This window comes from Adiantum capillus-veneris, chromosome 4 (assembly GCF_014529385.1).
Source record: "Adiantum capillus-veneris isolate H3 chromosome 4, ASM1452938v2, whole genome shotgun sequence".
In the NCBI taxonomy this organism is placed as follows: Eukaryota; Viridiplantae; Streptophyta; class Polypodiopsida; order Polypodiales; family Pteridaceae; genus Adiantum; species Adiantum capillus-veneris.
In genome coordinates this window covers 38,856,142-38,869,870 of record NC_140934.1, presented here as the reverse complement: position 1 = coordinate 38,869,870, position 13,729 = coordinate 38,856,142, and the positions used below count along the sequence as shown (strand labels likewise).

The 13,729-nt window shown below is 43.2% G+C and overlaps 1 protein-coding gene across 1 annotated transcript; it reads right to left on the bottom strand.

Annotated features, from left to right (window-relative positions):
• Positions 1 to 5,916: 5,916 nt before the first annotated feature.
• Positions 5,917 to 10,451, bottom strand: LOC147459002 (uncharacterized). Its single transcript, XM_086510391.1, has 7 exons — positions 10,285 to 10,451; positions 10,102 to 10,189; positions 9,677 to 9,915; positions 9,063 to 9,325; positions 6,980 to 8,948; positions 6,698 to 6,765; positions 5,917 to 6,610 (listed from the first exon to the last, which is right to left on the bottom strand). Exons 1-7 carry the CDS (start codon positions 10,351 to 10,353, stop codon positions 6,550 to 6,552), a joined length of 2,757 nt encoding a protein of 918 aa, XP_086366517.1. The 5' UTR covers positions 10,354 to 10,451; the 3' UTR covers positions 5,917 to 6,549.
• Positions 10,452 to 13,729: the final 3,278 nt, after the last annotated feature.

Below are 13,729 nucleotides of genomic sequence, written 5' to 3'. Positions count from 1 at the left end.
TCATCATCTCCCAAGTATACATACCCAAAATTACCTTTGGTGTAGTCTTGGAAATGTTGCTTGTGTGGTGTCGCATGGAATGAAGCCCCGAAATCTACTATCCAGGAATTAGACACATTGTCTAATGAGAGAATTAGAGCATCTTGCTCTACTTTACCTGCCACATTGGCCTCCGATGTTGGCTTGTTGTCTTGAGACTCAGTCTCCTTCTTCTTCTTGGACCAGCAATCCTTCTTGACATGGCCCTTCTTGCCGCAGTTCCAACATTCAAGAACTGACTTTGTGCGTGACTTGCTCCGTCTTGAGCGATCACGACCCTTTTGGCTTTTGAACCTCTCCTTAGGCCTTCCTCTTGTTTCCACTGACAATGCAGCACTTGATGATTCTCCTGTGCTTATCCTTCGTATTTCCTCGCTTAGGAGAACACCCACAACATCATCAAACTTAAGAGTATTTGTACCAGAGATAAAATTACTTACAGCCATCACAAGGCTGTCCTAACTATCCGGTAGAGATGATAGTATAAGGAGAGCTCGCACTTCGTCATCGAAATTAATTTTGACCGATCGAAGTTGACTTATGTTTGTGGTAAAGTCATTTAGGTGTTCTGCAACTGAACAATTCTCTGCCATCTTTAGATTGAACAAGCGCTTCATAAGAAATACCTTATTGGATGGCGATGGTTTCTCGTAGAAGTCGTCAAGTGACTTCATCAAGTCCTCTGTGTTCTTCATCTCCAAAACATTGAAGGCCACCGTTGACGCCAAGCTTAACCGGATTGTTCCCAGCGCCTTTCGATCAAGGACAATCCATGCTTCATCTGCCATTGTTGCGGGCTTCTTTGCAAGACCGCCTAGTGGCAAATAGAGGTCCTTTTGGTAGAGATAGTCTTCAATATGCATCTTCCAATGTTGGTAGTTTTTGCCGTTGAACTTCTGAATCTTGAGCTTCCCTTCCTCCGCCATAACTCCCACTCAATTCAAGGAATCCTTTCCTTGAGATAATTTAGCTACGAGCAAACCTTGCTCTGATACCAATTGTTAGGAAATAAGACGTAGCTAAATAGATAATTGAGTAGATTACTTAATGGAGAGAGACAGATTTACAAACACGAGATTATAGAGTAGAGAGAGAGAGAGAGAGTACACACGATATACGTGGTTCACCCAATGGGGGCTACGTCCACGGGAAAGCAGCCACTCAATGGCTTTAGTACTTCAAAACAAGAAGTAGTTTACAAAGGGATTATACCCTTAATGGAGCTCCCGCCTTGCTTCACTCTCACCACCTCACATTCACCTTGTTGCATCAACTTCACACTATGAAATGTGTGTAGAAATGGCCTCCTTTTATAGGCCAAAAGGGTTGCCCTCATTCATGAGAGGCAGCCATGTATAGCCGCCCTTGTGTAGATAAGTTCAAATCGGACCCTCGAATCCGCCCCTGTGTGGCTGCCCTTGAAAAGACAAGTCCGCTTTTGAATTCGGCCACCGGCCAACCGGCCATTGACTTTCGACCAACCGGCCACCACCGGCCAACCGACGGTTGTTTTCCGACCAGTTTCCGACTGCCGTCCGGCCATAATATTCCGACGAAAAGGAATATTCCAGCGAGGGAAAAAAAAAGTCTCGAGGGCTTTCGCCATCGAGGCCCCTAAAGTTGCCCCTGATTTTTGGCCGTGAAAATTTTGGTTTTCGACGAAGTGATTTTCCTTCACGCACGATGGCTTCTCCTCATAATGGGAGCCTTACAAATGTGCGCTTTTACCACAGAAAATTACAAAGATAAATTAGGCTCTATACTTAACAAATAATGCAATCTTTATTGAATAAAAAAATGGGCTCATTACTCTATGAAGGAAAAGGAAGGGTAGGAAAGGATCGAAGTAGACAACTTTTTACTTTTGTTTAAGAGTGAACGGAGGCCTTGTGCATGGTTAGGATGGCTTACCGCAACTTTCCTTTTTTTTTTTTTAATAGCAAAACTCACAATTGTGAGTGAATTATATTTATCAACCCAAATAATTACAAGATCTTGTCATGTTCGTGTTGAGCCATGACATCATCCAGGGACCATAATTACATCGGCTATTAGGGTAGCCATCCCACCCAACTCGCCCCCTTATCCTTGATACATAGGGTCCCTTATCATGTTTTTCTGAGATCTTTTAATTATCGATAGCCAAGATTTTTCCCCGTCCTAGGCATGCCCTCTGCTGTCAACAAGGCACAAGGAGTCCTAGACCAATCCTCCGAGTGTTGCTTGCGTCCGAGCGTCCATATTAGCACTTTGCTTTCTTGTATAATTTCTGCGAAGCTTGCCACCTCAAGGCTTGCTTCAAACACACGGGGTTCCTTGTCAGCCATACATACCTCAACCTTCCTAAAGCACTCGTGGCATGTGGTAAGCGAACGTATTCATAGCCCGCACTTTCACTTTGATTTGGCAACAACGTGTGGGAGAGATTTTTTTGGGAGGGGACGCCGTGTGGAGAGAGAGAGAGAGAGAGAGAGAGAGCCGTGGGACACATGTAGCAGAATCCGCACAGAGAAGGGGGAGGGGGTAGTCCGTTTGCAAGGCAAGGGTGGAGGAGCAGAAGATAGGCATGGGAGGATCGACTAGAGGAGGTGCAAATGGTGGCGAGGCGGTGGTGGGAGACACAACCAGGGCTCTGAAGCGTAAAGTGGGCCTGCACTTACCTGCAGAGGATTAGGCCACAGGAGGCTGTGTGTGTTGTGTCATCTCGGTGTGATGATGTCCTCACGTCTGTGAATAGGGATGCCTTCCTTGTGTCCTCGGTTGTATGTTGCAATTTAGACGTCATCACTTCAAGTAGCGGCCCTGTTGCCATGGTCTCCCCTCTCTGCAGGTATTGAAACTTCTTGTTGTCTTCTTGTCTCTTTTCTCTCTCTTCTTTACCTATCTCTCTCTCGGACGATGCAAGGAGACACGGGGCTAGCGAGGGCACCAGGCTCGAGCACCTGTAGTTCGCCATGCAAGGGAACATTGCATCAGGTTGAGCTGCGAGGCCCGAACAGGAGCTGCAATCGGCTCTCTCTCTCTCTCTCTCTCTCTCTCTCTCACTCACAGACACACACACACACACATTTGCTTCTTTGCAGGTATGAATTCGGTCTGATGCTTTCTCTCTCTCTCTCTCTCTCTCTCTCTCTCTCTGCTCTCATTTGCTTGTCTTCTGCAAGTCCGACATGTGGAGGTGATCGTATCAAGAAGAGTATCAAGGTAGAAAAATCTGTGTGGTCTGTCTGGTGCAGTTGGATGGGGCCGAGAGAAAGTGGTGTGAAGACTCTTTCCGCCCGAGGTTGAACAGAGGGAGGGTAAGGTCCATCGTCCACGCAAGAAAGAGTTGTAGCAGGACACATGACTAGGATGGATAGGGGTGTTTGTGCGGGAACAGGAATGTGAGGGGGGCGAGGCGAAAGCCCCTACGTTGGAATATTGTGGGAATACGCCACAGAAGAAAGGTAGGGGGCGAATCTTTTTAAAAGATTCTCTTAAATTAAGTGAAAGTGCACCGAATAGGTAATAGGTCGTGCTAATCTTTTTGAAAGTCATGCCAATCTTTTTGAAAGTGCTTATTAAGGGGAATCTCGTTGGATTCGCTTATGGCTTTAACATAAAAAAGAAGAAACGTGGCACGTGCCAGGAAGAGAGAGAGAGAGAGAGAGAGAGAGAGAGAGAGAGAGAGAGATCTTGTCAACATAGGATGTTTTGTAAGCGCGAGGGGGGGAAGACAGAGGCGCCCGGCTCTTTATGATGCACAGAGCAGATGCTTGATTCTCTATGTCTTGCTGACTCTTGCATAGTCGCATAGTCTCTCTCTCTCTCTCTCTCTCTCTCTCTCTCTATGTGTGTGTGCGCGCACGTGCACGGGTTGCAAAGAGATTGGATGCAAGTGTGCAGAGGCAAACCTCTCTGTGTGTTCAGATGCGGAAGGGCCCAATGGGCCACCCTCTCGCTCTACCTGTGTCGGACCCGTATGGTTGAGGTGAGGGGAGATGGGAGTTGCACTGGCGTGCAGAGGTGACATGAAGCAAGTGGGTGCTCTTGTGTATTGGCTGGCGTCGCTGATCTCCTTGGAAGAGGCATCGATCGGTCCGTAGAGCAAGGCAGGCAGAGAAGGGAGTAGACGGGGGAGGGCAACTGGCACTGGAGAGTGCGGGACCGGGTCAGAGAGGTTATGGGGATGATGGTGACACATTTTTCTTCGAGGTTCAGAGATTCCAAAGAATCTCACGAAGAAATGAATGTGGTAGGAGTAGGCCAGTAGGTTGCACTTATTAGTAGACGAGACATAATGTATCTTTTCCGAACTCCCTTCCGCGTGCAACCTTCTCTTCTAAACCTTACTTATATATTATGATTTGCATCCCTTGCAATTTGCATAAGTCATTGGATTCAATAAGTTTGTCATGCAAAGCATAGTTATCAAACTACATTTCAGGATGGATGGCTATGCCTCATGCACTCCCTCACATGTGCACTCATCATGTGCCTATCTCAATTCTTTTTGTAAGTATGCTGTTTTTGGCGAAGTTGCATCAATCACATTCATTTAACGAATGGTGCTTGCATGACCACATCTTGACCAATCATTTATCTTACAGTCAATATATTTCTTGGCTCTCTGGAATAGGCTTGTGAGACTTAACCAAAAGCTTTCTTTTTTATGGGAATATCAAAATATGAAAGTTGCTTTGAAATTTACATACATAGGTGCAACTTCCACATTGCCGTAGGGAAGAAAGACATGGGACTAATTTAGAGCCTCATCTTCAAGAGGGATCGATCACCTAAAATGCGCAATGTGGATCATTGATCATTTTGTTCCTCAACACTATATCGCACATGCATGTTCATATGTAAAGGTGGAGACGAAAATGAGGGTGCCCATAGATTGTGAGGGAGTCTCAAACTTGGCCCACATTACAAGTTGACGTAGGGCAATCCACATGGCGCTACCATGCCTTTAATATCGGCCAACATAGGTATGCGTAGGTGGAGCTAGTCGGGGGAACCAGTAGCAGGGCTTTTTTGGGAGGGCAATTTTTTTTTGTGAATTATTAAGATGGCTAAGGCAGGTTGCAATGCTGCATATCCATCCCAGACGTGCGTAGTAGCGTAGTTCAGGGACTATACAGAAGAAATGTATTGACCTTTTGGTCAATTGCCCCAGCCAGTTTCATTTGACCGACAATCGGCTTCGATTGCCCTGCCTTACTGCACCCCTTCAACGACACCCTCAACCACACCCCTGAAACCCTCAAGACTAAGTGACATGGGCATGGGAGGGTGGGATCTACGATCGGGGGATTCTGGGTCGTAGATCATCTGGAATGCGGGTACCCTAGATTACTTTTGAAAAAAATAATCTAGGGTACCCATGTTTAGAAAGTAATCTAGGGTACCCCTTTTTCGCGAGCGTGGGTTTTGAACGCATGACCTCACCCATGAGAGACGCGTTCTAAAACATGGGGGTACTAATTTACTTAAAACATGTATGCACAAGAGCGACATTCGATAGTTATCTAGAGTACCCTAAATTACTTTCGACGTCGCCATCGAGATCTATGGCCCACAATGCTTCGCCCGTAGATCCCACCCTCCCATGCGCGTGCCACTTAGTCTTGAGGCCCGAAAACATGAAGAGTAGTAGTCTTCTAAGCACAAAAAGAGGATCATCATTGGATCACTAGATAGAGAGAGGGCACTCATTGGATCTCACTGTGGCAAGTGTTGTGCAGTGTCAGGAGGTGCCAAGGCAACTTTTGCTGCATAGTGTAGCCTCCTCAACAATCTAAGCCCAACCTTAAATCCCCTATTTCTAGAAATGCATGCTGGCATAGTGGTTATTGCACATGGTTTGATACAGAGGAGTCATACGGGGTGCAAAATGACCAAAGTCCACTTTTGTTTTGTATTTACAAAGTTTTCCGAATTTACAAATGTGCATCGGATGGCCCATATGCTCTCAACCGTAGATCCCGTTTAAACATGCTCGAGCCAGATAGTATATAACTTGAACAAAAATGGCAACGATTTCACGAAGCCCTACAGCGAGAGGTTTGAGGTTGTTCAAAAGGGACGACTCATCATTGATGACAAACAATCCCCACCTTGGATGGCATAAGCCCTACCACTGAGTCATGACGTGCTCCTTGACACAAAAAAGTAATGATATGGTCAAACAGTTCATTTTGAGACAAATTTGCTATCCCATTGAGCTCACTTTGACTTCAAGTAGAGTTCACTTTGCCTCAGCTTGCTTTGAGTTCATTGTAGAGACTAATCTGCTAAATTTTTTTGAGATCATTCCCACCCAAATAGTCATGATGGTGGGTCCTTGCGATAGACAGGCTCTTGCGCTAGTCTCTCTCTCTCTCTCTCTCTCTCTCTCTCTATACAAGAATTTGAGCCAAAACAAGCCTCCAGGCTCCAGTTGCACTAGCCGCAACGCAACTGTTTCAAGTACACAACCCCAGGTAGGTTTTATTTTTGTACTAGGAAGGAGATCTTCCTCTTGGAGAATCATTGTAAGCTTTTTAGTCTGTTTGGCACAGGGCTTGTTTCTGCCTCTTCAATAAGCTTCCTGCAAAACCAAACAAAGTCCTTGTATTCAATACCTTACTCATAACGGTCTTGTTTACATGATGATGTTCTGCAATGGAGGACATACCCTTGCCTGGTTAGTGCTCTCTCTAGCCTAGCTTCAAACGGGGTAGCATGCCAATTGACTCTTTGATCCTGCATAAGCCCAGCACCACACAATCATCAATGCAACCATACTTAAACGTGAGCGAAGTTATGAGATAAACCCATCAAGCACCCAGTCCAAATCAAGTAGAAACCATGCAGCATTAACCACCTATATTGGACAGTAAGCCTGAAGACCCGATTCCAAATTTTCAAGGAAAGAACAATGAGCGAATTGAGTTGAGACAAGCTTAACATGGCATACCTCCTTATATTTGGTTGTTGTATTGGGTATACCCTTGCCATCCCAATGGACTTCTCTGGTCACAGAATTTGAGTTCATTTCTCCAGTTATGAGTCCCAAAATAGGCCTCTCGTTCCAACGTCTTGCAGGAGATTGCTCTATCGCCAACCCAGCTGTGCAGCCGTTTGCCTCATTTTGTTTGAAGGGCACATCGAGCCAATTTGACAAGCTCAAATCTACACGAGCCGGCGGGCAAGGTTCAGTGGGACCATTGAAGCTTTGTGTAAATTCTCCACATAGATCATCTATATGCTCTCTAGCCCAGGGTGAGGACTCTGTCTCAGCATGAGCCACATTACTAGATCGCAAAAGGGTAGTTGAATTCTCAGGATTACCTCCTTTCACTGGTTGGGGTGTCATCAACCAGTTTGATAAGCTCATATTGTTAGGCGTAATCTCTGCTTCTCGAGGAACCTTGCAAATCTCCATCCGCGCATTTTGAGCAGACATGCAGTCTCCAGCTCCCCACACGTCCAGCTCTTCATTCTCATCCCAGCCCTCTTTCCACTTTGGGCCCTCGGTGGACTCAGAGATTGATCTATCTGGTAATACATGAACAGGATGAGACTGCGAGCGTGTTCCATTTTTGGCTTCAATCATATCATTTGATTCGAAAGCATTCTCTGTGTTTCCCACTTTCCTCTTGAGGTGTCTCCATTGAAAAGCAGTCTTCACAGGAGTCAAAACTGGGGACGTGGGCCTGCTTCTCACTCCAAAGGGTCTTGGTGGTTCAGGGGTATCTTCCCAGTGCAACACCTTAAAAGGAGTCTTTGTTAGACTTTGATTTTCCTGGCTTATATACCTCTTCTGTTCATTCTTCTCCGCATTGTGCAAATGGCTGCACAACGCCATTTCGTGAGAGGTTGAGTTGGCAAACAAGAGATTATCTTCACTTTCGTAGAACTCTGAATCATATCTTGCAGCTTGTGCTGTCCTCCTGCAAGCTTGGGCTACTGAATTCTGCGTTGAACCATGGCTATAAAGTGATGAAGAAGCTGTCTCCTCTGCATAAAAACTTGATGACCTGTCCTCACCTTCGCAGCTAGTAATGCTTTCAAGACGGCTTTGCGGGGTCTCTGAGGGCACCAAGGATTCCACAGTGGTGCTTAAGTCAGTCAAGGTCTCCTCACTGTCTGTTGAAATAGAGAAAGTAGACCTTACGATGTCAAATTTTAAATCCTCGTTTTGAAAAAAAGTAGACCAGTCTCCTGATTCTTCATGCTCCATCTTGTGATGTTTTTGATCTGAAATAAGAACATGATCATGGAAGGAAGAAGACTGGCATTTTTCATTTTCTGTCATCTCCATAGTGGATATACTCTGAGAAACCGTGCATGGAGCACAATCACTACTTTCATACATTTGGTATCGGTGCTTTGACAATTTTGGCATTCCTTGCATTTCAAAAGTTGTGTTATGCACATCGTTCCAAGGAGCAGCAATTTCTCCATATATGCAAGGGGCACGAACAGCATTGATATTGTGAGCTTGTTCTACATGATCCAACGTGGAAATGCTTTCCTTGGTCTCATTTTCTGACAATGTGGCCTTGGAGACCTCAAAATTTTTTAGGTTAAAAGGTCGGTATTCACAAGGATTTTCTGTGCACCGCACATGCAATTCAGAGTTATCTCTGGTAGAAGCTATTACAGCACCTCCCAAACTTTTGAAGTTTTCATTCCTTGGAGTTGCAAAGCACTGCTTTGCTAGTGCAGATGGAACTCCTGCAATTGGACCTTTGCATGGACTTCTTGGTCTGTTGTTACGTGAGGCAAAGTCAAGATCTTCAAACTGGTGCCCTAATGTGCCGACTGAATTCTGAGACCGAGTGATACTTTTGTCAGCTTTTTCTTGCATGTGCCAAATATTTTGGGGCATAAGGCCATGCTCGAGCATAAGAGGAGACCCAAAGGTAGATTTGACTCTGTTCCTGCAATCAAAATGTAAACTTAAAGACATGTAGATTTAATATAAAACCTTCAACATCAGGGCTGGTCATCCTTCTAGCTCACACAACACATGTTAGACTGGAGTTAGACTTTACTTCTTGTTTTCAATGATGGGTGATTGCACATCATGTGGCACATTATGAGTGGGATCAGCAGGACAAAGGATAGGTTCCACTGCGTGTTGAGAATTTGAAGGCAGGGTGCATAGCTGCTTTGAAGGTGACGGAGATGACAGTACCAGCCAGGAATGCCATCCCCTTGTAGATGTCTCATCTTGCCTTGTTTCCAGAGTTTTGTCTCTTTTCCTCAATTCTGCGGGGGTCTGCAGAAGTGTCCCGCATGAACGCAGAAATGTGACCTGTGTCAATGGCAGTTTTAGAAAAATATAAATTTTTTGTACTCTTTCACAGTAAAGACTCAATCTAGGTTACTCTAGTGGTGAAAGGGCACTGGGCTTTGCACAAGGCATATCTGCTAAATTCTACATAGGTTTCTGCAATATAGCTACACACATGAACTCGCAAAGGCTAGACAGAAATGGAAATTCATAACCACACAAGTGCTCAAATATAGGATATGCAAGCTTGCATGTACAGAAGACCGAGATCCTTCTGGCGGATGTGCAAATCTAATGCACGAATTTGTAGATCTTAAAAAACATGGATTTCAAACACCACCAAACTATGCTAAGACAGATGGCACGCCTAACCTCTTCTTTGATTTTCCTCGCATCAAGTGCTTCTATCTCAATCTGCTTCCGAAGATCTTCAAGCTCTTCTTCAAGATCCTCAAGTTGGGACCATGGGTCACCTTTCTTGGGCTTCTCTGGTGTTCTTTCTGAGCTTTCTTGGATAGTTCCTTCTGCTTCTTTGGCAAGCGCACTGCTTGCACAGTCTCCTGCTTGAATTGAATCTTTTCCATTGGCTGATGTGATTCCACAAGCAATCCCTTCAAAAAAGATGAAAGGAAACCTCCCATTTTGTTCACCATTATAAAAAATTCAGTGTAGCCGATGCTACAGAAGAAAACAAGCGCATAGCACACAGTAAATGCATCGTAAATAAAGACATGCATACAAGCACACCAAAAGTACCACAGCTATTGCCTTCCTGAGGCACTTGTTAGCGCTCTTACCTTCCTCTTTAGCAGTAAAACCTGTGATGGAGATGGAAGTTGCAGGAAGAACCTTCTCAGGCAATGGCTGAAAGGATCTTTGAAAAGCCTGTGGAACCAGAAATGAAGGTGCTAAGCTACTTATTTGCTGGACACCGCAACTCGCCATTACGAATAACCAGTTGAGATATGCCGAATTTGTACCTTCTGAGAAGCGTCGGGCTTGCGAGCTTTCTTGCCTGCTCCTCCAAAGCACCCGAAAAGCCAATCCATCTCTGCTGTGCGTGCGTGCGTGTGTATGTGTGTGTGAGAGAAGTGAGAGAGAGAGTGGAGTGAGAGCCGTTAGTATTCAAAAGATGGTCGACCAGCTCTTGTCCGCCCAACTCTCTCCCGTCCTTTGAAAATAGGAATTCTATGAGCCTGGTCGCATGCAGTGGTACCCTGCTATTCAGTCGGCTGGTCATCAGCCGGTTATGTAGAGAGAGAATGCACCCATTAACTCTCCATCAAATCGCATAAAAGACGAGCTTTTGTGTTTGCATTCCCTCGATATTGGTGGGATCGTGGTTTCATCGTTGTGATCACCTTTGACGAGATGTAGCTATCGGACAGCAGCCCTGCCACAATAGCAAGCGCTTTTCATGCCCATCTCACCGAGCTATTGACCAGCCCTACCCGATTGTAATGATCATTCATAATGGGCCATATTGGCCATCGAAAAACGAGACCGCAAGGCTGCTTCGTAGCTGCATGCGACCAGGCTCTATTTCTATTTCATGGTTCAGTAGGCACATGCCAATCCCTCGTGGCATGCACACATTGGTAAATTGTAGCATTAAAGCGGGTTCACAGTACACATTGCCTTGGTGCAATCTTGTACAATGTGTGCATGTGACCAATGTATTAAACAAGGCATAAAAATAGAAAACATTTACCATCTGTTTAACACCAGCTTGGTGTAGGTTGGAATAATCAAGTACGTACAAAGTGTTGTCTATCATCCCAATCATCTGAGATCATGTGAGTAGCTTTATAGATTAATGATTGATCGTGTCAAGAGTAATTCTAGTGAGTGCAATTACAAGTCATGATAATAGAGATGGTTGATTTCACAACTCATAATATAATGCAAGTAAGTAAAAGAGCCGTACCTTTTAAAAGTGTCCATGGGTATTCTGCCTTGTTGCAAAATTGCTTGAGTTTTGCCCCTTGGGTATATCTACAAAGAGAGTCACTTAAAAGAAATTAAATAAAATGAGCATTTATCATATGAGTATATTAAATTGGGGGATTGTTGTATAAGAAGATGTTATAAGTGGTGGTGCAAATCTTGTAAATCTTAAGATAAAGAAGGAAGTAGAATAAGCACTAGGATGGAGTATTATATGTGGTATCTGGGCCTAAAGATACATAAAGAGAGTGACCCTTTAAAGATAACTCAAAGAATCTTGTTAGATGTATATCATTAAATGCATCAAGAAATTGCATACTTGGAGGTTCTCTGAATAAATAGCTAGTGGTCAAACTCAGAAGTGAGCCCAAAAGGGATCAGTAGGCACATCTAAGGGTTTGGCATTGTCTTGTACAAGAGAGAGCTAGTATATTCAACCAACTCATTATTAAATTATAGATTATTTTAGATATTTGATTATGTAAAAAGTAAAAAAATCATGCTTGAATTTCATAGACTATTGCTAGCGAAGTATCACCTCAATATAGTAAATGACTTTGTAAAGGGAAATCAATAGGAAGAGGACAGTGGTATGGTTGAACCTTGTCAGAAACTATCCCACTCGTTTGAAGTCAATGAACAAAACAAGAATGATCTTTTTAAATGTATATACCTAGAATCATCATTAAATCACAAACAAGAGTATTAGTTGATAATTAACTTTAAAATATTTGAAAATCAAGGATATATGAAAAGCTTTTAATGTAGTTGAACTCCGATCATCAAAGAAGGAGAGTGTGACACATGTATTATAAATGTAATATAAAGATTGTATATAGTTTTGATGACATTGGTCATAATAGAAAACAGATAATATTCCGCTATAGTGTCCTAGTATTTGGTCACCAAAGACAGATTCTAAGTAGCTTTGTGAGAAAAGAAAGGTAGAAGAGGACTTATAGTTTCTCCTTAGGTTAATTTGTTGATGGCATGATCCAACTTGTAAATACTTAGGATATAAACATTATTATATTTAGTTCGAAGACAAGTGAATGTCTTGGTAGAGGGTTGCCCTTCTTAAGATGAAATAAATAGCTAGATATGTTTTATATCAATTTAATACTAGGAAAGGAAACTAGGTGGCATTGAAAGACGTTGCAGTGATGGATGATTAATTGGATGCATAGAACGTTGTTTATCACATCTATATTCACAATGTCAAACTATAAGTGCTTACCTACATAGATTTAATAATGTAGAATGAAATAGCATTATGTTCTTACAATAAGCCAAACCTTGAGTTTGACAGTGGTGTGTGTTGATATGTTAGATAAATGGTTGTTGGGGGCTATGCTTAACTATAAGACCATGAGAGATTTGCGGGGTTTAAAATAGACATGGATGTGAATTTAATTTTTTTAATGTGAATATTGTTCTTGTACTCAAAATTATAACCAATTTTAAATTTGAGTGTGAGAGCATCTACAGAGTTAGGAGTAATTTAGAGTAAACCCTTCATGTATAGTCAAATCACCTTTAAAATTTTTGGGTTGTAGGTTTTCTATAAAATTTCAAGTTTTCCCAAATAAATGTCCCCCAAAGCTTTGCAAAGGCATTTTCCATAGGTGAGTTGTATTTTTTTTACTACTATATTTGGTGTATTGGTCATGAGCCTTGCAAGCTATTATGCAATATCTTGCTAAGTCAAAGACACATGTGCATGTACCGAGTGCGTGTGGGAAGGCCAGGTGCACTTATTGGCTTCAACATTCTAAAGTATAGCCCGTGAAAATCTTTGGGGACATGCTTTGTTAACTATTGTGGCATGAAGTATCCACATCTTTTTGCGATGCATGCTTGGGTCTTGTCGTAGATTGAGCATACGGAGCACAATCTATGGTGGTAGATGGAGAAGTGGATGTCCAAACAACACCTTTTTCAATAAGCTCTTGAAACACATCTTAAAACTTTGCATATTGTTTGGCTACTTAGAACGCGAGTTGGGAAGCACTATAACCAACAAAAATATGTTTCACAACCTAATCATCCAATTTTCTGCGTTGTGTTTGTGGCACCAAAGCATATGCCAAATATGCCAAATATGCCAAATTCCATGCTTCATATGGAGTAATAGACTGCAAAGCTTTTGTAGGACACCTGTTAAGTACATAAGTGGCACACATGATGGCCTCAAGCCAAAACGAATGCGACAAAGCTTGACTTTTGACCATACATTGTGCCATTTTCATAAGTGACATGTTTTTCTTCTCAGCAACATTATTTTGCTGAGGTGTATAAGGCACTGTACATTGGTGTGTTATCCCACGACTAGCCAAGAATGCATTAAATTTATGCGACATATACCCCCCCCCCCCCCCCCCCCCCCCCCCCTCTCTCGATCAAAACAGAGGGTGCCCATAGTACATTTTGAGACATTTTCAACCATAGCCAAAAATTGTTTGAAGCACATAAAAACTT